Genomic DNA, 23591 nt, shown 5'->3' with positions numbered 1-23591 from the left:
CTGAATTTTTAAATGATAAATCCCTAAATCCATTGTCTAATTTTTGACATTGGACGTTATTGACGTTAATCATGTTACGATATTATTTTGACATCTAATTACCATTAAAATCGACCCATGTAACTATCATCACGTTTAAATTCTGACCGACTTATTAAATTAATGTGTGCACGCTCATGTAATATATTTGAAAAACGAAACATGTTACACCTGGTTTAGTCTGTCGAAGTGCATGTGAGTGAATGTATTCAATATTTGTATGCCTGCTGTTTGGCCGGACACAGTGAAACTATACGTATTTTGTACATATATAACCTGTGTTTCCAGAAATAAATGAATTATTATTATTATTATTATTAGGCTATGGGCGATGCCACACGATGCGTTGCGTCGGCGTTGTGACGCCTGAGCAGTGACGCTGCGTTGTATTATAGTAAATTAGAAGTACATGCCACATGATACGTTGAAACGGCGCGCGCGTGGCGACGAAACGCATGCACTTCGGCCAAGGGACCAGGAGACGAAGCGGGGAGGGGTGTGGCCTTGGGTTTAGACGTCCGTGTAGCATCTCTCTAACGTTTCTAAATACGATGAAATCAATGCTTATATAGCCTGTTTCATGTCACCTTACAATTCTTAAAGAAATAAGTATAGCTTATTGCAGATTGGCTTCCGAGGAAATTGCAAAAAAACTGGAAGAGTAACTTATCAATGATTAATTTTAGCTGGAACCAGGAGATCAGATTGTCTGCGTGAACGGTGAAGATGTCAGCATGGCAGCGCGGGAGCACGTCATTTCAGCCGTTCGTGCTTGCGCCGAACGTGTGACGCTCAGAGTATGCCAGCCAGCAAGAAGTGGCAACCCTACCAGAAGATCGGCGATGTTGTCAGCGGCGAAAAGAGCCAGGTTGAGATCCAGACCTCCAAGAGTCCGGTTTGCTGATTCTGTGCAGTTAAATGGGGCTCCCATGTATCCGGTAAGATAACCGCGTGATTTACAATACTCAAGTTACAATGTCACAATAGATATAAAATAATAAATAAGATTCGAGAACGCAGCGTTGTGGTGGCCGGTTAAAAAGGTAATGGTGAACCAAACGTTCCTTTGTGGACATAATGACCCATTCAAGAAATGGGATGCAATTTATTCGTATTCGGTCGCACGATTGACCGATTCATATTGAATTTTAGTGTATTATCATCCACAGCCCGACTTCACTCACTACTGTTTTTTTTTTGTTGCCTCCTGCGTTGAGATCAATTTTGTCCACCCATCTCTCCTACATCTCGTTCACATTGAAATCAGCCAGTGATAAATTTGTGACTATTACAAAGTAATGAAAATCATCAATCACAGCTGACTTCATCCCACTGCTGGGTATATCCGTAGTATGTGCCACGCTTTTACGGTCTCACCCATCTACGGACTGCGACTTTGACAATGTCGTCTACTCATCTCATTGCCGGATGTTGTTTGTTTCTATTGCTACCTGTGCTATCCCTTCTTGCTCACCATTCGGTTGTCACCTTACTCCATCTGTCTTCACCACGTCTCGCAATTATGTTCACCACAGCTCCATTTTAAGTTCGTTATCCGATCTCCTATGTCGTGGACCTTAGTTCGTCATCGGATTTCGGAATTTGGAACTCGATAGGATGTATTTTATTCGATCATATAAGATCTTGAAAACGAGCTAAATGAAATTGTAAGAATAAAATATGTAACTTTTTATGGAATATCATTTTAATATGGAAATATTTCACTTTAAGTACTACAGAGAACCTGCAAAATTTTGGTTTTCATCTGAAGCCCTATCGTTATTCACATTTATCCCAAAATTTTGAAATTGTACAGCGTCTTAACGATACACCACGCTGTCCGCTGGCCCTGTCAGTCGCCATCGGACGCTTGTCGACTTCTGATATGCATCAAAATTTCTCCGCCTGTTCTTATTTTATTCATATTAAATTACAGCGCGCGGATTGTGGGACGCCAGGGGACCCCCCACACCTCACCTTCTAAATCTAGGCTTGCGTTGAGATACCTTATAAACTTCTTTAATAAGATTTCCGTTGATATTCAAATTCAATTCGCCATTCACGAGGCTTAAAACAATATGTTCCAGTCTGTTCCATTTTAACTTTGTTATCCCATCTCCCATGTCTTGGATCTGCGGCCGTCTTCGGATTTCGGAATTCGGAACCTCTGTCTACAAATTTTATGCCTAATTAAACAAAGCCTTTTAGTTTCAGTGGAACTTTTAACAAAACTTAATAATTATATCTTCTGTTTTCCAGCCATCTGCCTTCTCCCTCGGAGATCTATGCCTACCGCCAATGGCGAACGTCTTGAAGGTTTTCTTGGAGAACGGCCAGACAAAATCGTTCAAATACGATACGACAACTACAGTGGCGGACGTCGTAACCAGTTTGAAGGAGAAGCTTTATATCACTGCAGAGGAGCACTTCAGTCTGGTTGTGGAACACGTGAAGAGCGTTAGAAGAAATAAGTTGACGCTTCTGGACCCAAAGGAGTTGCTGGCAAGGGTGAGTTTTAATTGCGTGTCAATTTTGGTACAAAGCAAATGGACGTAGACACCTCATGAAGGCTCAACAGGTTTCGGGTTTAATTTCACATATAAGAAACACTTTATTTTGAATCCAACTAGCAATATAGTACTGATTAGTAGCAGTGGAGCTCCTTGTGAAAGAATTCGTCCAAGGAAGTACTGCCACCTGACTCACTTACTCCGGTTTTGAAGGGTAATAAGGTTGCTGGTGAAATTAAAGGCACATGGGACTTGTCAACTTATGTCTTAGGGTGACAGGCACATATGCGATCTAAAGCTCTAAGTGACACTGCAACTGTCATGGACAAGTGTGTAGCTTACCATCAGCCGCACGGCTTTGTCCTGTCACTTCATATAATAAAAAATAATAAATAAATAATAAAAAAGAAATGAGGCTGTCTACTCAGAGAATGCAAATACAGCTGTTTTTAATGATATCAAGTGAAAAAAATGAAGAAGTATGAACATTTGGACCTGAGGAGTACGGCCACTGCTCTTGTGAGACAAGTCCAATGTGCCTGGTAGGAGGAGCTTGTATATAGAAAAATGTCTATACATTTATTTATCTCTTTCAGATCGCAGCTCGTCCAGGTTCTCACAAAATGCGTTGTCTGTACCGCGTAGTCTTCATGCCGACCTCAGCAGCAGAACTGGCCCAAAGAGATCTCGCAGCCTTAGACTATCTCTACCTACAATGCTGCAATGACGTGGCCCAAGACCGATTCGCTCCAGAACTGCAGCCCGATGTCGCCTTGAGGTTAGCTGCGTTGCACATGCATCAACATGCTTTGGCGAATAACGTGTCTCCTGGGAAGTTGACTGTTAAAGCTGTTGAGTAAGTATTTCCACTTTGACTTGACTATATTGAGCATTGAAGAGATTAACATTCTTAAACTAGTGTCACAGTACATTTATGAAAATGTAATTTATTTTATTTTATTTATTTAGGGGTTGGGGGTTGGGGCACAAAAAGCTTATACTTATAGAAATTAAAATAACATTGGCAAGCAAACAGTACCCCGCCGATAGAAATTGTGTTGGTTACACAAACCGTTTAGAAAAATAATAAAAATAACAAAAAAAAAAAAAGACAAAATACAGATAAAAAGCACAAGATTTCACATTGCGACAACGCAGTTGATATAATGGTATTAATATAATTAACTCGCAAAACCCACATAAAAATGCATAAAATTATCCATAAAACCTATGATTACATTATATAAAAAAAAAGAACAACAATAACTCTCTTGTATTAAGAGGGAGCATGCCAAAAAAGTTTTGACGTTGGCTCCGCCCAAATTTGTGAAACAAATATATGCCTGAAGTTTGCGTGACATGCGACAGGAGATGTTGAATTTTGCGCATTAATAGTACCAAATTCGTTTTAGCGGAATAACTCTAAAACTAAAGGGATTAAAAAAACTCCGTAGTGACATGCATAAATATAATTAATTATCTAATTGCTGTCCTAATAACCTGTAGCATTTCGAGGATGAATAAAAAAAATGTGAAAATTAGAGGTCATTTCGTGATTTTTATCTATCGAGGAAACTTTATTGTTTTATGTTTCTGATTAATGTCTATGCTTGAATATATCGTGTAGTTACTAATACAATATTTTATTTTTAACTTTAAAGTGGATATACCCCTCTAAAATCAAATCGAAGATTAGGAATTTTTCCTCTGCTCCCTCTTAACACAGTTTACACAGTTTTACTGTTCATTATCTTACTTCTCTAGACGCATAACTTGTGTTGAATAGATCAATTATGTGAAGAATAATATTTTTTTTATGAAAAATAGTGACAGACATAACAATAATACAAGGAATAAAAATAAACTAGCTGTTCTTGACAGGCGTATCGCGACTGGTACAATCGGAACTTGCTAAGCATTACTTGCAACAAATGTCTATTCTATTCTATTCTAAGCTTTAGCCACAATCGGTTTTTTTTTTCATTCCTAGGGTAATTTATTGTAACCACGCTTTATCGACTTTCCAGGCAAGAGTTTGGTCTAGAGCGCTTCGTGCCTTGCAGCCTTCTCGAAAGCATGAAACGCAAAGAGCTTCGTCGTCTCATCGCACACTTTCTGAAGCTCAATTTGCAAATGACTGGCAGTCAGAAACAGTTGTCTCAGTTACAGGTATGGGTTAAGTCGTTTGTACTATTGTTTTTTCTCCTTTTTTGCGTTTGATTAGAAGCAGTAAGACTCGAAGTGGTTCTACGGATGTCTTGGAAGTAGGAAAGGACAACAAAAAATGGGCACTAGTTTATTTAGATCTGACTAATATGGCGGCATAACAGTACCATGGGGTATCAAATACAAATTAACTTTAGTGTACATTTAAAACTGTAGATGGCGACACGTGGACATAATAAAAATTAAGAAATATTAAATTTAATCTCGAAAATTTGAGTTGTCATGGAGAATAAGAAGTATAATAATAAAAAATGAAATACGAAACCCGTTAAACAACATTTTAGAAATGTTGAAATTAAAATTCATTTACAATTATGAAAATTGATTAATGCATTTAACTGTTCGTTGAAAAGGTAACAAATCGAAGGTTTCTAGATGGTATTCTTTTTGACTTGTTAGTTTGCAATCAGTTGTATAGATGGCACTTCTTTGAATTATTTCTTGAAACTTCTACCATTAAAGTAACTGACTCAGCGTCTTTGTGGTTTTATTATACGACATTGCATCCATAATCACCGCCTGAAGAATAGCAATAATTTTCACAATAATGTAATTGCTGCCATCTATTGGGCTTTTCGAATATTATTACAACCGCCGGTTTACTTGGTTCTTAATGCCGATCAATAGATGGTTCTACAGATCAGCGTTTAGAATCTAAATAAGCGTCTGAATATGCGGAGTTCTGCCATCCTCTAACTAAAACGAGGCTAAGTGACAAATGGTCAGTTATCCGTTTTAAATAGCAAAAGATAGAGCTCAAAATTATCTTTTAAAAACAGTTGAAATTAATTAACGTGTTCAACTTATCGGAACTTACCCTAATGATGCATAGCTGAAATATCATTAAACAAATTGAATATTCCAAAACAGAGTTATGGTTTTTTATGGTATCTCAAAAAATAACTTTGTCACTTAGTGTCACACATGTCAATGCGACATTCCTTGTATGAGATTGAGAGTGCTTGTAATCACAGACCACATAAATACTAGTCTTGTAATGTATTTTAATTTGTTAGCCTTTGCGACTATATGAAGCCATGTATATGCAACGTGTTTAACCTATAGTCTGTTTACCAATGTCATAGGGGGACGAAAACAGCTTCCCCCTACGATATACCATTCCTTCCTGCACGTCTAGCGCATCTTTCACCATGATGGCAAGATTACAGTGTATGCCATTGATAGGATAGGAAGAAAAAGAAGAATCGACTTCATAAACTTTCTGTTCCCAGACAAGATGAAAATCATATAGTAACGACGTGTCATGAGTATGTTATAAAATTTGCAGGCAAAACTTCATTACCTTGACATTGTGGGTGGGCTGCCAAGCTACGGGGCCAAGTGCTTCAGCAGTACAAGACCTGAACGGGTGTTGCTGGTCTCACCCAGGTTCGGTCTCAGTCAGATCGTCGGCCGGAGCAGCTCTGTGGTAAGAAAATTATCCGTCATTACCATTATCAACCGTCAAATACGTTAGTTGTGCTATGTACAACTGGAAATGAACGTGTCAACAACTTCGGTACCGATCTGGAAAATAGGGAAGGTGCTGTATGTGCGCCCGGGGCTGCTCATCCTTTTGAGAACCGGAAGAAGTTCATGACAACGGTCTATGATAATTTTGTTCACCGACTGATCTGTACTATGGTGAGCTCCCTGTGCTGGAACAGGTTATAGTGCCCTATTGGCAGTGGCCGATTTGCCCCAAGGCCTAGTAGGCCCCGGCCTAGGGCGGCCAGATTTTAGGGGCAGCCAATCGTGACAAAAATTCACTGATGATAATAAGAAATAACTTAAAGTACTAAAGACCTCTCATGCCAAAAAAGGTTTCATTGGCTCCGCCCAAATTTGTGAAACAAATATATGCCTGAAGTTCGCGTGACATGCGACAGGGATTTAAAAAAATCCGTAGTGACAGTTGTCGATCATGCATAAATATAATTAATTATCTAATTTTTGTCCTAATAACCTGTAGCATTTCGAGGATAAATCGAAGAAATGTGAAAATTAGAGGTCATTTCGTGATTTTTATCTATCGAGGAAACTTTATTGTTTTATGTTTCTGATTAATGTCTATGCTTGAATATATCGTGTTGTTACTCATACAATTCTTTATTTTTAACTTTAAAGTGTATATACCCCTCTAAAATCAAATCGAAAATTAGGAATTTTTCCTCTGCTCCCTCTTAAATATTCTAAAGGCTCACATATATATATATGTGTACTACATATATATGTATTGACATTCACATTGACGGAACGGCAACAAGGCTGTCTAATGGATTTTTTTACATGGCATCAGTTTGTCCTACGATACAGTAAAACCATTTCCGAAAATCCGGAATTCGAAAAAGCAATTAATTAATATTTTTAGCAACTCTATGTCGCTTTTGTAGCTATGTCTATACAGGTATCTATTATGTGGAACCATTGTGGAACACCTTTCTCCGACCATTGGTTATGAGTGATGAAGGAATGGAATGGTACTTCTTATATAATTAAAAAATGACATAGGCCTATGACTGCTTTTGGTCTCATTTGTATATGTATATAAGTTTTTGCGATATTTCAATAATTGGCTCTATTTTGGGATTATTTTGAATGCCGAGAGTTTTAACTCGGTTTTAACGTGGCCTAAACGCAATACAATAGAGTACATAGACGTAATATTCGATCGATGGTTACCTGAAACTGACATCTATAACTTTTGGGACAGATTGCGTTATTCTTAGAACGGTATACTGAGAGCATTTCTAACGATATGTCTGGTCCAATTTTGAAGCACTGGCGTTCCATCCACCGCGACGCAAACAGGGAATGGATTGAACGAAGACCTGTTCGGGTCATATATTTCTACTTTATATTATTTTAACTTTATTTTATAAACAATCATTATTAACTCGACGCTCTAAAGTGTGTACATTTATGTAATTAAGGAAAACAAGTTCAACTAAGTAACTTTATATTAAGTTCAACGCTTTGTTTGATCCAGTTTAATTGAAATTTGATTTATTAGATTCCTTGTTTATAATAACTTAACAAACCTCCATTCTTGGAATAGATCAGAATTAACCTACTACCCTGTCTCGCCGTATTTTAATAGCAGTAGAGCTGTAAAAGAGTTCGTCCAGGGAAATGCAGCCATCTTACCTATTTCTACCGCAAAGCGGTAATGTGAGCATTACTGCGTTCCGGTGCTGGTGAAATTACAGGCACTTTTTAAATTCATTGAATGTCACGATGTTTTATTAACAAGATATTCAATTACTTTTTTGTGAAATTACTCCACCAGTTTGTTATAATTATTAATAACAAAGATTTTTCTAAGTGTTCGCTTAGAAAATTTCATTCGATCCGGATGGATTCAAACCAGCAGACCTCACGAATTTTTCTGTGCTTCTTGCAGATCTTCGTTTTTGGTTTTTAATGACATTTTGCTGTCTGTGAGAAATTTATTTCTTCAATCATCATCAAGTCATTACAGGCACTTGTCAACTTATGTCTCAGGATGACGGGCGCTGTGGTAGTGCCTCAGAACTCTCATATTTAAACTTCTGAGTGGCACTACAACTGCTATGGCTAGGCGTGTCGCTTACCACCAGGCTGCTTCTTATGTCCGTTATTGTATTTTCTTCAAACATCACATTAATTTTAATTTCAGCCGCAATCAATTGCCTCGTTAGAAGAAGTAGAAGGCATCAGAGTGAAGAGCGAGTGTCCAGGCAGCGCTGACGTCGCCATTTTCTTGCAACGAGATCGCGTCTTAGCTCTCTTGATGGACGAGAGAGACGCCGCTGAGATGCCCTTGGTTATAGCTGGGTGAGTTTGTTACCGTGTACTAGGGTTTCTTAACCTTTTTCTAGTCATGGAGCCCTCTTAAAATTTTGAAAAGCCCACGGACCCTTTCTTAAAAGGTGAAAAAGAAAAAAGGCTCGCGGGTTGCATTGACGCGCGTCTCGGTCGCTTCAATAACGCATGGCCGTTTTTATGTTAATGCATTATGTTAAGTATGCTTATATGGAACCTCGATATTCATTACATACATACCTATCATCACGCCTGTCTCCCACCGGGGTAAGCACAGACTATGGACCTCAACATGCTACGCTCCTGACAAACCTCCGTCGCCTCATCCACTCCCATCAATCTCTTCATACATGCCCGTTTATTCCTGGTCTTTTAACCCAGCCTTTTTTAAGGACATCCTCAATCTGATTGAGATATGTTCACCGAGGTCTACCTCTCCCCACGCTTCCATCCACATTCGCTCTATAAATTGTGCCGTCAATCTCCCAACATTCATTCCTTCTACATGACCAAAACCATCGAAGCATCCCTCTCTGTCCTTTTCACTACATCATCTTGCATACGACAACGCTCTCTTACTATACTGTACTGTTCATTACACGGACCACTTAGAGGTCCTCAGAGACAGTGTTACTACTTTTTTTAACTTACGTCGGAGAACAAAAAAGTAATGAGGACGGACACTCTCCGCCCAGGCCGGTACGCGTCCGGGGTGTGCTCACGTCATCTGCTTGAGTGGCGGTAGATCAGTAGTACCTTACTCCAAACATTTAAAAGCGCGTTTATTGTTGCAAACAGAAAATGACAAACTAAAATTCTAAACGACCGCGTAGAGACGAAAAACTTAAATTCACTGTCCACATTGTCAATTTCGTAACTCGCGTGTAATCGGGCATCAAAGAAACATCAAATCGCCCTATGGAACTAACGTGGTACAGTAAAACAGTACTTAACCCGTCGAGTTACAATTATGTAATAAACTTAAGTGCTAGACAGTTTCGGTAGTGCGGCCCTCGAACGGACTTGAACTAAGCACGTTCTTGGTAATAGACTATCACTTCTTAGTTTGTTATTAACAAAGGTACAAAATGATAGAACACGTTTATGATTAGGTATATAATTATACGTTTTAAGGCATAGGTTCCCAAACTTTTTGGCTCACCGCCCATTTAGTCAAGATAAAAAATTTCAACGCCCGCCACCACAAAAAATAATTGACAACAATAGGTTAATGAACAACACGTATTTTTCATATTAACTTAACACAAAAAATCAAAAGGAACTAAATTATATTATGTAGTGCAGTTTACATAGTAAATTCAGGACAGCATCAACGCCTCCCGATTGCTTCCGATGCCCCTACCGCCCTTCAGCGCCCACTGGGGAACGGTAGAGACCACTTTGGGAAACTATGTTTTAAGGCGAGGTATTTGAATGCCAGCCTATATTTGAAGGCGAGGAGTGGGGGGCCGCCTGCGTTTCCGGCAATCCGCGCTCAGAAAATTAATATGATTAAATAAGCACATGCAGACAAATATTGACACAGATCGGACGTTGACAAACGCCGAATCGATGGCGACTGTCGCTAGGCAATTTCCAAGTTTTGGGATAAATATGAAATTAATAGCTTCAGTTGAAAACCGACTTTTTGCAGACTCTCCGTGGTACTTAAAGATATATGTACATTATTCTTAAATAATTATTTTTATATTTTTATTTTAGCCAGTTTTCAGCATTGAAAATTAAATTACAATTGTTTTCAGGTATTACCGTCTTGCTACTGGACAAGAGCTGAATGTTGAACAGGAAAGAGAGCCTTTGACTGAAGATATAGGTAATTGTCAACAGCAGTTATTACGCACTCCTCCTAAGAAACTTTATTTCACATACGGTCGTCTCCCGGCTGTGGAATCTGGATGGAAAGTATTTAAATATGTAAGATAAGATGTTTTGCTTCATGGGGAAAGTATTTTCTTTTTATTTTTTTTTAATGTTTATTTATTTAGGGGCTTTGATCGTTATTGAACATGTCAGCCCCGTTAGAAAGACGGTACATCAAGAAAACACTTAATAAAATCAAGACAGATAAATGAAAGTACTACCTAACTAAACGTGTATACAAAATCTTCGCGGCAAGACTGCATTCAAAGACTTTTAAGATGTTCCTTTAAATTAAGACAATGTAATGTTAAGTTTACTAAATATCACCATGTTTTACTACCATAATATTCAATTATTTTTTGTAAAATCAATTGATACAAATTAAAAAGAAAGATCTGCAACAATCACATAGTAAAATTCGTAGGGTGTGCTGGTTCGTGCCGTAGCTCAGTTGGGAGAGCATCAGCCACGGTATGGTGAAGACGCTGGTTCGAATCCAGCCGGATCGAGTTAATTTTTCTTTGTGTTCAATCTTCGTATTAATAATTATAACACACTATGTTATTTATAAGGAATTCATTCTTATAAAGGATCCTTTCGAGCGGCATCATTATCATACCGAACTTTTTTCTCACATTTGATAGATTCCCAGACGAAGTATGCAAACTTTTAAAAATCTAAAAATAGAATAATGTCTTCATTGACTTACAATTATATGGACGTCGGGTCCGCGCTAAAAAGTGTCCGCACTTGTAAGGCGCTAAAATCGTATACAGAGCGCGACACTCCGCTTTAGTCTTCATTTGTTCTACTGACAGCGCGATACTGCGATGACGTTACAATTTAAATTTCGAATAGGTTGACTTGGGACATTTTTTTCGTGGTTTTTGTATTAGACCCGTCGTCCATTTATTTGTAAGTCAATGAATGTCTTCATGAATCAAAATATCCTATTTATAATATTTAAGTACTTTCCCACCGTATCCCACGGCCGTGAGAGCTTTATAGTCTCATAGCGACACAAATAAATAAATATGTCAACCAAACATTACCAGTGTCAGCATCATCACTACTATTATACCAACGCTTACGACATATGAGCAAATTAATCTGAAGCCCTTAAATACAACATCGTTAAATCACACTTGCTTTCCTGTATTTACAGCTCCACCGTACCTGTCGCAGCACAACGTGATCCCAGCTAAGTGGAGCTACCTGCACCATGACGATCCTCTTAATCTCACAAAGAAACACTTCGCAATCTTCACAATGCCTCCGCCATATCATTCTACACCAGATCAGAAATCCCTAGACACCAATATGAACTCAAGCATCACTAACAGAAACCACAGCAATAACAGCAGTCCATTGATTGGTTATGACTCTAATCACGGATTATTAGGTCATGATATCCATTTCGAAAAATGTAAAAGAAACGAAGATTTTAGGCTGTTCGATCCTAACGATTCTTGCTACTTAGACGACGGTATGGGATTCGATCTTCATAGCGTTCTGTCTATGGAACTCTTAGAGAATGCGGCGAACCCAAAACTTGTAGAGGCCAAGAACGACGAGGTGTTACGACGAGTGGCAGAAATGCAGAAGTTAGTTGAAAACTCCGAACAATATTTGACTGAAAACTGTGATGCTTACACTGAAGACTATAATGGAGTGATGAGAGATGAACTGGTTGGAAAAGAAACATGTGTGGATCAGTTAGAAAGTGATACGGAGTCCAATAACAGTCGGATGTCCGCAGCTGATGATACACCTGGTATCCTCAAGCACAGCGATTCGTTGTTGCTACTTACGGAAACTATTAACCAAGGGCTAAATGGCCTTAGTATTCCAGAAGGGGAGAAAGACAATAACGCTAGTCTAATCAATAGACAGTCTCAAGGACTCAGCGCTATATTGAATAACTGTGGTTTGACCGAAGCTTTACTAGCTTTGAATAACGATCTCCACTCTGAAAGTGACAACGATTCACTGTACACGCCCACGAACAGTCCTATACGAAAACACCAAAACAAATCTTCCAATAATAAGATAGCTAGAACAAGTTTTGGGTTGCATAGTCCTGATGCTACTTTAGATGCTAAGGAATCTAACTTAAAAGAATATTTGAAACAGCTCAGAGAAAAAAGCAGCAAAGAAGATTCGAGGCCTGCAGATTTCCCATATTACTACCAAGAAACTATAGTAGATAACGACCCCGAGCTTATAGATTTAACATTGATACCGCCCCCGCAAACCCCAGATGAATTAGATAGTGCAACACAAGTGCCTCAAATATTACCCGTCGTACCGCCATCGTTCGCTGACGACAAGGTAAATTCACAAGAAAACTTATGTAAAACCCCAAAAGCCAACGATCTTGAAGAATTTATCGCAAATGTTACTGTTCAGCCACCCACCGTAAAAGTAACACCCGCCATAGAACTCACTCCTGAAGAAATCATGTCATACATCATTCCACCACCGCCGGGGTCAAACTCCTCCACATTAGATAGAGAACCAGTCAGTTACGTGAATCAAAGCCAAATTCTTGAAGCGCAGAAAGAAAGAGAAAGGAATAATATAAACGTGAAACCTTCCAATGGTGATGTAGTTAAAGGAACGCTTAGTGTGAGTGAGATTAGGAATATGTTTGCAGCTAAGAGTTTAAGCGAAGCTAGAAATAGTCTACTGTTAAGGGATAAGAATAAAACTCAAGCTCCAGCAAAATGTGATTCGCCAAAAGGTAAAAGAAAAAGCATAACAGAAAAACAGTCAAATGGCAGTGCACACGTTATAGAGTACCCTACAGTTGAAAGAAAAGGTATGTTTTCATGTTGTAGTAAAGACAAAAGTAAAAATGATGACACTAGTGATGAATCGGAGAAAATTGAGAGTCAAATCCAAAACTCCGATTCAATGCCTGACGTCTGTGAGATACGGCCGCCTCCTAGAAGAAAAAACGAGCCCAGAAAACCACCTGAACGACCCCCAAAAAATCCACCCACACCTGCACCGAGACCCCGATCAAATTCATTCACATGCCTGAACAATGAACTGACCGTTGTCGAAATCACCAATAACCATTTCAGTACGTTAAACAACAGGAAGTTGAACTACAAAGTAGTTTGTGACATCAACGAGCAAGGAGTTCCAGGTCCACCTCAGTTGCCTCCTCGGTTAGAGAACAGAGTTCTGTCACCTCCCCCTCCGTTACTCCTACCTCCAAAAAAACCTCCATTACCTCCAGTTCCAAGCATCGAAGTCTTACGGTTAAAAACTTCGCAGAAACAATCACCAACTCGCAACCCTGAGCAGCGATTGGCGAGCATTGGTTCACCACACTTCCAGAGAAACCTAAATACTTACCGAAACCTGGAAAACGAAAATCGATTAACAGACGATGAATCGCACAATATCAGGGCTACACAAAACTACAGCTCAATGACTCTTCAGAACCGTCACGTGCGATCAAACTCTGAAACGAAAGCCACAATATTGAAGAATAAAGATATGTCAACGGCGCTATCTCTCTGTTCTCCTCAAACGAACAGACGGTTTAGCAATCGACCTGACATTTTAAACGGTGCTCCTGGAAGTGATCAGCGTGTCTTCAGTCCTCCTTTATCGGAGCGCAAAGCTTTTAGAAGAGACAGTGCGACTCTTACTCCGAAGGTGAACCACGTGAGGTTCAAGGATGAAGTAGTCGACCCTGACATTCCAACACCCCCTTCGCCTCCGACAGTGAAGTTCCCCGAGTTCCAACCTGGTAACAACGGGCATGTATCGATAGAGAACTTGCTGTGTAAGACGGAAGTGGCTGTGGAGGGTCTGCTGCAGAGACTGCACCAAGTTGCGCAAAAATGTTCACATCAACATGCTCACGGTGGCGGAGAAGATATTGATGAAGTAAAATTTCAAGTAAGTTACTTTAAATTACTATTCCCGTTCCCTTCAGTTGATTGTGCAAGCAAATTTTAAGGTATCAAGTATGGTGCCGGTAAAATAGATGTAAATCCCTTATAGTATGATACTGCAGGAAATTCTACATAAAAGATAGTCGAGTCATCGCCTAAGTATAATATGATATACATATTATTATAGTTTAATATCAGTCAATAGTTCTTACAGTTTCTCAACCACTTTAATATCTCAAATTGCAGCGCGCACGCACCGAGCTAACGACATGCGCAGTGTCACTGGTGGGTGCATCACGAACTCTCGTCGGAGCCTTGGGAAGCGGTAAAGGCAGCAACGCACCTTCTGCTCTGGCAGACTGTCTAACGCCGTTACGACGGTTGTCAGATTTAGCCCAGGTATCTATTAATAATAAACTTTTAATATAATTTTTAATCATTCTTCAAACTTAGTTAACATGAAATTTATGCACGAAATAACGTTCAAATTCGGGTTGAACAGACAAATGAAAATGGCGCCCAATGTGAGGCTGTCGTTCCAGTAAACAAAAATACACGCCAACTACAACCTTATTTTTACAGGCTTTAGGCAGACACACATCAGCGCCACTCCAAACAAGAAACCTGGTGCTACGCGTGCATGACGTCACAGCAGCTTTTAAAGACTTGGCTGGAGCAGAAATGGCACAGATCATACACGAGCACAACGCCAAGAAAGACCAAAACCACGGCCAAGAAGATTCCACCCTTGAAGGGCAATTAGCTTTAAGAGCTGAATGCTTAGCAAATGTTCTAGCTACTTTACTAAGAAGTTTGAGGGTATTTTCTCCGTAATGGCACGCGCCAACTTTTGGCTTAGATAACTTGTAAATGGCTGCTTAACCATATATTATTTAAAAAAAACTATATACTAAACTGTTTACCAATATCGAGCTACACAATATACAACTATAATGTATAATTTTTCCATTAAGTTTCTGTTCACAAATTTATAGAGCGAATGTGGATGGAAGCTTGGGAATAGGCCGACCTCGGCGTAAATATAATAAAAATGTGCGTGTATGCAAAGACTGATGCAAGCGGAGACAGCGAAAGAGATTATGTCAGGAGTGTAGCAGCCGGACGTCTGTAGTCTCTGCCTATTCCAGTAGGACATAGGCAAGTATGTATGTATTAAGTTTCTGTTGAAATGTAACCGTTTCTAAAATGAGACCAAATATATTTAGGTACGTTTTGTATACAGTAGCGACACTTATGTTAATTTTAAGTTGTAGTCTTGTAAATTTTAACAGGTGTTAATGTTTATATTTGTTGTTAATGTAATTTTTGGTAGTTAACTTTAATTGTAGAGTTTGGGCATCTTTTTGGGATAAACTAATGAAGGTATACGAAAGATGGAAGTTACGTAATTTGTATTTGTTCAAAAGATGCCGCTCTTTTTTCTACTGCCCTAAAATCCCTTGGGCAAAGTGTTACCATAGGAATTAATTGATTTACTTATACATATCTAAACATATTTACATGAGAATTGTATATTTTCTACATTTAGCGTGATCGGTTAGATGGGTGCGGATTCTATTAAATTAATAATATCTTCTATATTATCTATTCGAATTAACCATATCTTCTATTTCAATGTGCTAAAAATTCTCGTTACCAAATAATTAAAAAACGACATATCTCTAAAAAAATGGCTTACCATAATTCGTTAAATCCATAAAGAAGCCTTGCTAAATAAAAACCACGCAAAGAACAATGCCCATTTTTTACTCGCAACTTTTTTTCGCAACTGATTGAAAATTTATGTCCATCTAAATTTACGTTATAAAATAATACAAGTTTCATTTACAAAACTTTAAGAAACGTTGGAGAAATCAAAATACGAATTTTTAAAACTACTTAAAAATTGTTTTTGAACGTAACACGCACGAATTGCATTTTGACATTTTATTTTAAGCCTTGTTTACACTTGCGATTATTTCTTCAGCGTTGAGATAATTGTAACACCGATAAGCAATTATCGTAAATTCGTAAGTATTCTTTAACTTAACTCTATACTTCAAAGTTTCAAAAAATTCAAGAAGAAATTGTCTCAACGTTGGAAAAACCATTTTAAGTCCTAACGAGACTTCAATTAAATGCTAACATCGCATTTAATTTTTTAAAGTATTTTAAAAAATCGTATATTTTTTGCACCATTTTAGTTCATTCGTCAGTCGTAGTGAATTATTACTTTCAAGATAACCTCAAAAAGAAAAAGTTGCTGTTAATCAACTGTCCCCAGTTTAAAAAAATGTATAAATCCAGTATAATTAGGAACTATATGGAAACAAATGAAACCTTGTATCTGCCATTGATGGTCGTCAAGTTTTGTTTAGCTGGTCCAGCATGCTAACCGATCGGGTAGTCTCGAAATCAGATGGGTTTCCGAGCGAGAAGATGAACCTGATTCCTGTTATATCTTTCTAATTTGTTGTTCCGATTTGAAATGTCAAAATTTTCTTATCGACCAGTTGTGAATCGCGATCATGCGCCCCGACTCGGAAGAGACGCTTCACAATCAAGCTGCAGGACTATATGGAACTTGGGCATTGTTCTTTCAAGCGCTGAAGAATTTCATCGCCTTTTTGCAAGCTCGGTGTTGCTAATTGTTTCTTTTTTAGTGTTGGCAGTAATCTATATGTGCTGGTATTGCATTGGTGCTATTTTTAAGGGAATCGGGCATGTTTTGTATCAGTTTATTTAATTGTAAAGCGACTAAATACGCACCAGTGAATTGATATACTCGCAATGCAATAAGGTTTTTTTAAAACATACTGATTACGATGCTATTGTACAGATAGACAAAATTCTCTATTGTAAATTGAACCATGGTTTGATGTTGGTTCGATATTTAAATTTGCAATAACGAATATTTGCAGTTTTTATTAATATATATAAGGCCCGTATTAACAAATCTGTCTTTATTAAGATCTGACTTCGTTCAACTTCAATCGTCAATTAGACGAGATCCGTGCAATTTAATTCAATAGGCTTTATTAACGAACTCAAGCTCAAGTACTCACCAAGGCTGAGAGTTACTAAACGAACTTTTGCGTCAAAAATTTCACCAACAAAATTAAATGTATACTTGAAATTATTTTAATATCACTAACGGAACAACACTTTTCATTTTGTAAATACGAAAAACTTGCTTAGTTCGCCATTTTTAATAAATCGACGTCAAACATTGACTTACAAATAAATGGACGACGGGTCTAATACAAAAACCACGAAAAAAATGTCCCAAGTCAACCTATTTAAAGGTAGTGATATGTAAAGGAATATGAAAAAGCTAAAACGTTGAATTTAAATTGTAATGTCATCGCAGTACTGTCTAATTTTGCTTGCTTCGCTGTCAGTCGAACAAACGAAGACTAAAGCGTGAATGACGCTCTGTATACGATTTTAACGCCCTATAAGTTCGGACACTTTTTAGCGCGGACCCGACGTCCATATAATTGTAAGTCAATGACGTCAAATGTCGTTTTATAAAAAGTTTTAGCAATTGAGCTTGAGTTCGGTACTAAATCCCATCGAGTATATAACCACAAAACAGCTAAACATCTAATTACAAAACAAACAGAATCACATTTCATCGGTAAATAAATATTAAATATATTGTAATTTTTCAGTTATGGTCCATTATAGCAAAGCTCAAGTTAAACTGGTCGTTTTGAAGTGAAACAATCGACGACACCCGTCAATTGTTTCGAATTCGGGCTGGCCAATCGGAGCGCAGTTGTCACCGTAATGATTTGGCAGAATAGATTTCAAACAAATTAAATGACATTTCGTCTCTATTTCTAATGATATACTCGATGTTAAATCCTAATCAATTAAAGTGCATGGATGTCTTTAGACAGTATCCTAAGAGATAATTCATAATGGTACTTGTCGAGATCAGGGGGGTGTCATAGATATTTAAAAGATGTTTATTAATACGGGTCTGATGTCCATTTGTTCTAAACCTAAGTACGTCTAAACCAATGCTTAAATTGAAACTCAATACAATGTATTAAGAGTGTCTTTAACATTGCAAGCATTGGTTTATGAGCGGCCATACACGGCTTGCTTGAGCAGTTAGCCAATGATCAATATACACGGACTGCGCGGGCCGAGGTAACTGCGCGAAAGCAGTCGACAGTTCGAGCAGTCAGTATATGCCTGGCGACTGCTTGACTGCACGATGAAATTTCAAAGCGCTGCAAACCGCCACAGTTGTAACTGCTCGAGAGGTTTGGTGTATTTGTGTACATAGAAGACTGTAGTTTGCTATGTGGTCGCAGCTAGAAGCAGGGGATACTAGCTGCTTCAAGCTGCCCGTGTATGGCCGTCCTAAGACGTACTTAAGTTAGTGGACACAAGCATGGGATAGTGCGTACTTTTTGTGTATATTACAGTGCGCTGTCTCTTGGTATTCAAAATGGCCGGTGTAATATGATAGTAATAATATTTTAACTTGAGATTCAATCAACGCGACGCACCGTAATAGAAAACAAATATTTTGATGTTCGGTCTCGAGTGCTATTGTTCGAGTACATGATCTACGTGTTGTACATTTTTGTATGTCACTTTTTTCACCTGTTAAGTACAATTTTGTTAATCTGTGTATTGTCCCAAAGCTTCCACAGCTACCAAAGAACTTTTATTTGTGCATATCCTTTATTTACTTTTGTTTCCTATTACCTTTTTATATCGGAATTTCTTGAAAATTAGACTGTTGCAGGAAATAAGTACATACCTAATTATATTTATAGATAGAGTTCATAATTGAGTAATAAAAGATACTAAAGTAAAAGTATGTTTGGAACTGACCCTCAAGGCTAAATTACTGACTGCGGTTTCACTTCCTTTTATCATCAGACATCCAGATGTGCGGCGGGATACCATCCTTACTTAGTCGATATTCCCTTCATACTAAACGCTTTTCATCATCTTTTATTATGCGCACCCTAGGAATAGAATATCTTGCCTGCGACTGTGTTTCTGTATCACATCGATAGGTATAGGAATGAACACTATGACAAGTTTATTTTTTGGTCACATTTATTTACTAATATTATGCTCCCCGAATTTTGTGACAAATTCGAAAAAAAAACAATAAAACGAATTTTGTAAAAAAAAATTAAAGAAACAAAAAAAAATTGAAATACAGAACTGGTCCAAAAATTAAGTTGGTGTAGTGATCATTGGAAGTATCGACGTACAAACCGAGTATATTTAAGGTGTGACTGAGTAGACATCTTCTGGGCGACTTCTTTCCATTGTCGATCCTATCTTTGCTCCAGGACTAGGCAGTCAGAAGATCAACGAAGTCCCCTTACAAAAAAACTGGGAGTCGTTTCACATATCAACATGTAATCGCATTAAGCTGGTCAAAAAATCCATCAATTGATCCATGTAATAACTCTTATTGCATTGCATGGAGATGAAGCTTTTTCTAACCATCTCAAACTGTGTTGACTTCATAGACAGACAAGATATCTATCAGCGCATGGGTTCAATAAATAAGTTGGTAGCATTTCGAAGGGCTTATTACAGGCACATGGGACTTGTCAGCTTACGTTTTACGATTAAAAGCCTTGAGTGGCGTTGCAACTGTTATTGACAGGCGTGTCCATAACAGTGTACACCAGGCGCACATGTTCGTTCCGTCGGTTATAAAAAAAATTAGATCTATTCAAGAAAACCCGAACAACACTCAGTTATGTACTCTGTCTCCAAAATAATCCCATATATATATATATATACACATAAATAATCGTTATGAACAAGGTAACATATATCACACCAATTTACTTATTTATTGTTTAATGTAACATAATGCAATGCATTTGATGTAATAAATGATAAGTAATCCTTTTGTTGTTTCTTTACTTGATCTTCCTAGTACTTCGTATACTATTACGAGTCAAGAAGTTGCAATTTCCAGCGCACACACACCATAGCCACGGTGGAGCGGACGAACTTGACCTTAAATCTCGTCTCTCACTGGGGAGATGACACTCTGGTCGAGTTCAACACCACCAAAACGCAGGCCTGTCTGCTTTCTGCTAAAAGGAGTTCATTTGATCTTACTCCCACTTTTCGGAGTGTATCTATCTCTCTTACCGATAGCCTGGATCTCCTTGGCATAACATTGAGCGCAACCCATAACTATCGCGCTAATATTGAATGTAAAGTACAAATTGCAGTCAAAAACTGGGTATCCTTAATAAGGTTAAGCGATATTTCACGCCTGAACAACTCTTAACTTTATACAAAGCACAAGTCCGATCTTGCATGGAGTACTGCAGTCACGTGTGGGATGGCTCAACTTGCGAAGAATCAACTTGAGACTCTTGATTCGATTGGCGACGATAAGCTCGAATCTAAACTTCATAGTCTGTCGGTTTTTTACAGAATATATTTCTGTTAGCGTGCCCATGAGCTCCATCAGACATCCAGACGTACGGTGGGATATCATCCTTACTTGGTCGATATTCCCTTCAGGCGTACTAAGCGCTTTTCATCATCTTTAATTATGCGCACAGCCCAGAAATGGAATTCCCTGCCTGCGAATGTGTTTCCGAACTCATACAAGCCGGGTGTCTTTAAAGTGCGACTGAACTGACCTCTGGGCGAGCTCGTTCCATCGTAGATCCTATTTTTGCTCCAGAGCTAGGTAGTGGTGAAGAGCAAATCCATTTAATTTATAAAAGAAAAACGTTCACAGTCCCTCACTTAATGGTTGATATCAATCCCGTAAGTCCACCGTATAATGTCAATGTATGCGCTTTTATAATAAGATAAGATATTGTACTTTTTTGCCATCCACGAGGTTTAAAACTATAGTGAAACAAAAACATTTTTGAGCTAGTGTTATTAAATTATACGGCGCGTCTCACAGCTATGCCACACGGACGAAAAGTGCCTTTAGTACCGCAGATAGAAACTATTACTGAAAGAAGACTTAATTTTGATTTTAAAAATAATTCGATCTGCATTCAAAGATTTTTAAATTATCGCTTGTGAAAACCCGCCAAATGTGAAAAAAAACACTTGTAATTTTACTATACATACCGATAGAAAGCCTCAATTATAAGGATTGTTTTCTTCGTACCTATTTGGAGAAGTTCATTTCCCAAATTGGTCCTATCGGGAATCGAATCCGGGATCTCCTCATCTAGGTCTCATGGTGAAATGAAAACCACGGTTATTATGTATAAAATTTATCATTATCATTTATCACTATTTATCATAATTTATCATATTTATCACAATTTATCATTATTTATCATTGTTTATTATAATGTGTCTAGCCAGTAAAATTCCATATAAGTCGTATAATGGATGAAAAAGAAGAAAATATCTAGAAATATGTTAAATATAGAAGTGTGAACGCACAAACGATAAATAATAATTAAATAGATAAAAATATCACGTACGTTATTATTTACTACATCCGAGCCTTAGGCGTTTCCTTCTGACAACGTTTCGTTTCACGCAAATATGATAATTAATCCTTTTTTTAACACGCATTTCTGACATCAGAGACATAAACTTAGCATTTTTCCACGAAGGCTGGCTAACAGGCGACCCTTCGGTGCGCGGCAGAGCGGCGTATGTCATACGGTGGCGTTTAATTTTCACACGATCCTTTACAACCGGTCTCGGGAGCAAAAGATAAAAATGTTGCGGGATGCCCAGCATCTAGGATACTTTGGTTCCGTATACAAATATATGTTGAGTAGTTTTACCAAACCTTTCATTTTTTTTATAGCCCTGCACTAGGGTAATCTTGTGTCGCGGGTGTCATGGACACACACATAGACAACCACAAATGACGCCCAAATAACGAATAAATAAATAAATGTAGGCCATACACATACTTCTCCCGGCCTGGGAATCGAACCCAGGATTAATACATTTATACGACTTTTAAAGTCTGCTGATTGTAAAAACCTAAAACACTATCTATTTATTTCTCGATATCTATCGATTTATTCTTACCATCCTTTTTTTTTTTACGGGGGAAATCTTTATGGATACCCCTGAGCCCAGGGAGACTCAGGGGTTATGTGGGGACTCTCCCTCCAGACTGGAGGGCCTACCCCACAAAAACCCCCCCGGGTTTCCCTCTCGCCGGTTGAGTCGGCGCCGTGGGATCAGTGAACATTCACCACGACGCCGCCCGGCCGCCCTAGCTTACGCCAGGGCTCCCGCGCCAACGGAGGGGCGAGTCGGTTGTCCTCCGACCCGCCCCCCAGACGAGTGAGGCCGTGCAATGCAGGCTCCGGAGTCCCTGTCCAGAGCCCGCTGGTCTCAATAGGGGATCAGGCGAGCAGCGAACTGCCTTCGCCTTCTCCCCGTATATTCTTACCATCCTGCCCTTCAACTGGGCTTATCAGACACCATGAAACAGAGAGTAGCTGAGCAGCACCTTGTGAAAGAGTTCGTCCAAGGAGGTACTGCTAACATACCGTGCCACTCAGAGCTTTAATCGCAAAGATATGAGAAGCATAAAATAAAATAAAATAAAATTGACAAGGCCCATAGGTCTGTAGTTTCATGCTACTGCTTATCGGCAGAAAAAGAAGATTTACGCCAGTATGGTACCAACCACAGACCAATAATTCAAGGGAACTGCTAATTGCGATACAGGACAGCGTACTCGGGTGTTTAGTACCTATTGGTATACCAGATGTCGCAACGAGTACCAAATAGCTATTTTTGTAACTAATTTGTTTTATACGGACATAGTATGTTTCACATTCATACGGACGCATCTCGACACAGGTTGGCTACGAATGTGGGGGTCAATCATATCAAGTGACGGGTCGTGCGCCTGATGGTAAGCTACACGCCTATGCATAACAGTTGCAGTGCCACTCAGAGCTTTAAATTGCAAATCTAATCTGAGTGGTACCTACTACCACTGCGCCCGTCACCCTGAGACATAATTTGACAAATCCCATGTGCCTGTAATTTCACCAGCACCCTTACCCTTCTAAACCAGAATGCTCACATTACTGCTTGGTGGCAGAAATAGGTAAGATGGCAGTACTTCCCTGGACAAACTCTTTCACAAGGAGCTCTACTTATTAAAAAACTAATAAGAAATGATAAACAAAAATAAACTGTCTATAATCCAATAAATAGACTATAATGTTACCTGTGGATCCCTGAACTAGTT

The 23591-nt window shown here is 38.6% G+C and overlaps 1 protein-coding gene across 1 annotated transcript in view; it reads left to right on the top strand.

The window, feature by feature from the left end:
- Window positions 1-15293, top strand: part of LOC113229423 — a 301492-nt gene extending 286199 nt beyond the window's left edge. Inside the window, exons 4-13 of the mRNA XM_026463005.1 lie at window positions 726-977; window positions 2299-2547; window positions 3146-3405; window positions 4577-4718; window positions 6064-6204; window positions 8434-8591; window positions 10343-10413; window positions 11626-14378; window positions 14621-14773; window positions 14957-15293. Of these exons, the coding sequence (XP_026318790.1) occupies window positions 726-977; window positions 2299-2547; window positions 3146-3405; window positions 4577-4718; window positions 6064-6204; window positions 8434-8591; window positions 10343-10413; window positions 11626-14378; window positions 14621-14773; window positions 14957-15208 (4431 nt within the window). The 3' untranslated portion in view covers window positions 15209-15293. The remainder of the gene's footprint in view (window positions 1-725; window positions 978-2298; window positions 2548-3145; window positions 3406-4576; window positions 4719-6063; window positions 6205-8433; window positions 8592-10342; window positions 10414-11625; window positions 14379-14620; window positions 14774-14956) is intronic.
- Window positions 15294-23591: the final 8298 nt, after the last annotated feature.

The sequence above is a fragment of the Hyposmocoma kahamanoa genome, unplaced genomic scaffold (assembly GCF_003589595.1).
Source record: "Hyposmocoma kahamanoa isolate Upper Pololo Valley unplaced genomic scaffold, ASM358959v1 62, whole genome shotgun sequence".
In the NCBI taxonomy this organism is placed as follows: domain Eukaryota; kingdom Metazoa; phylum Arthropoda; class Insecta; order Lepidoptera; family Cosmopterigidae; genus Hyposmocoma; species Hyposmocoma kahamanoa.
The sequence above is the reverse complement of the archived record's forward strand: the minus strand, read 5'-3'. Positions and strand labels throughout refer to the sequence as shown.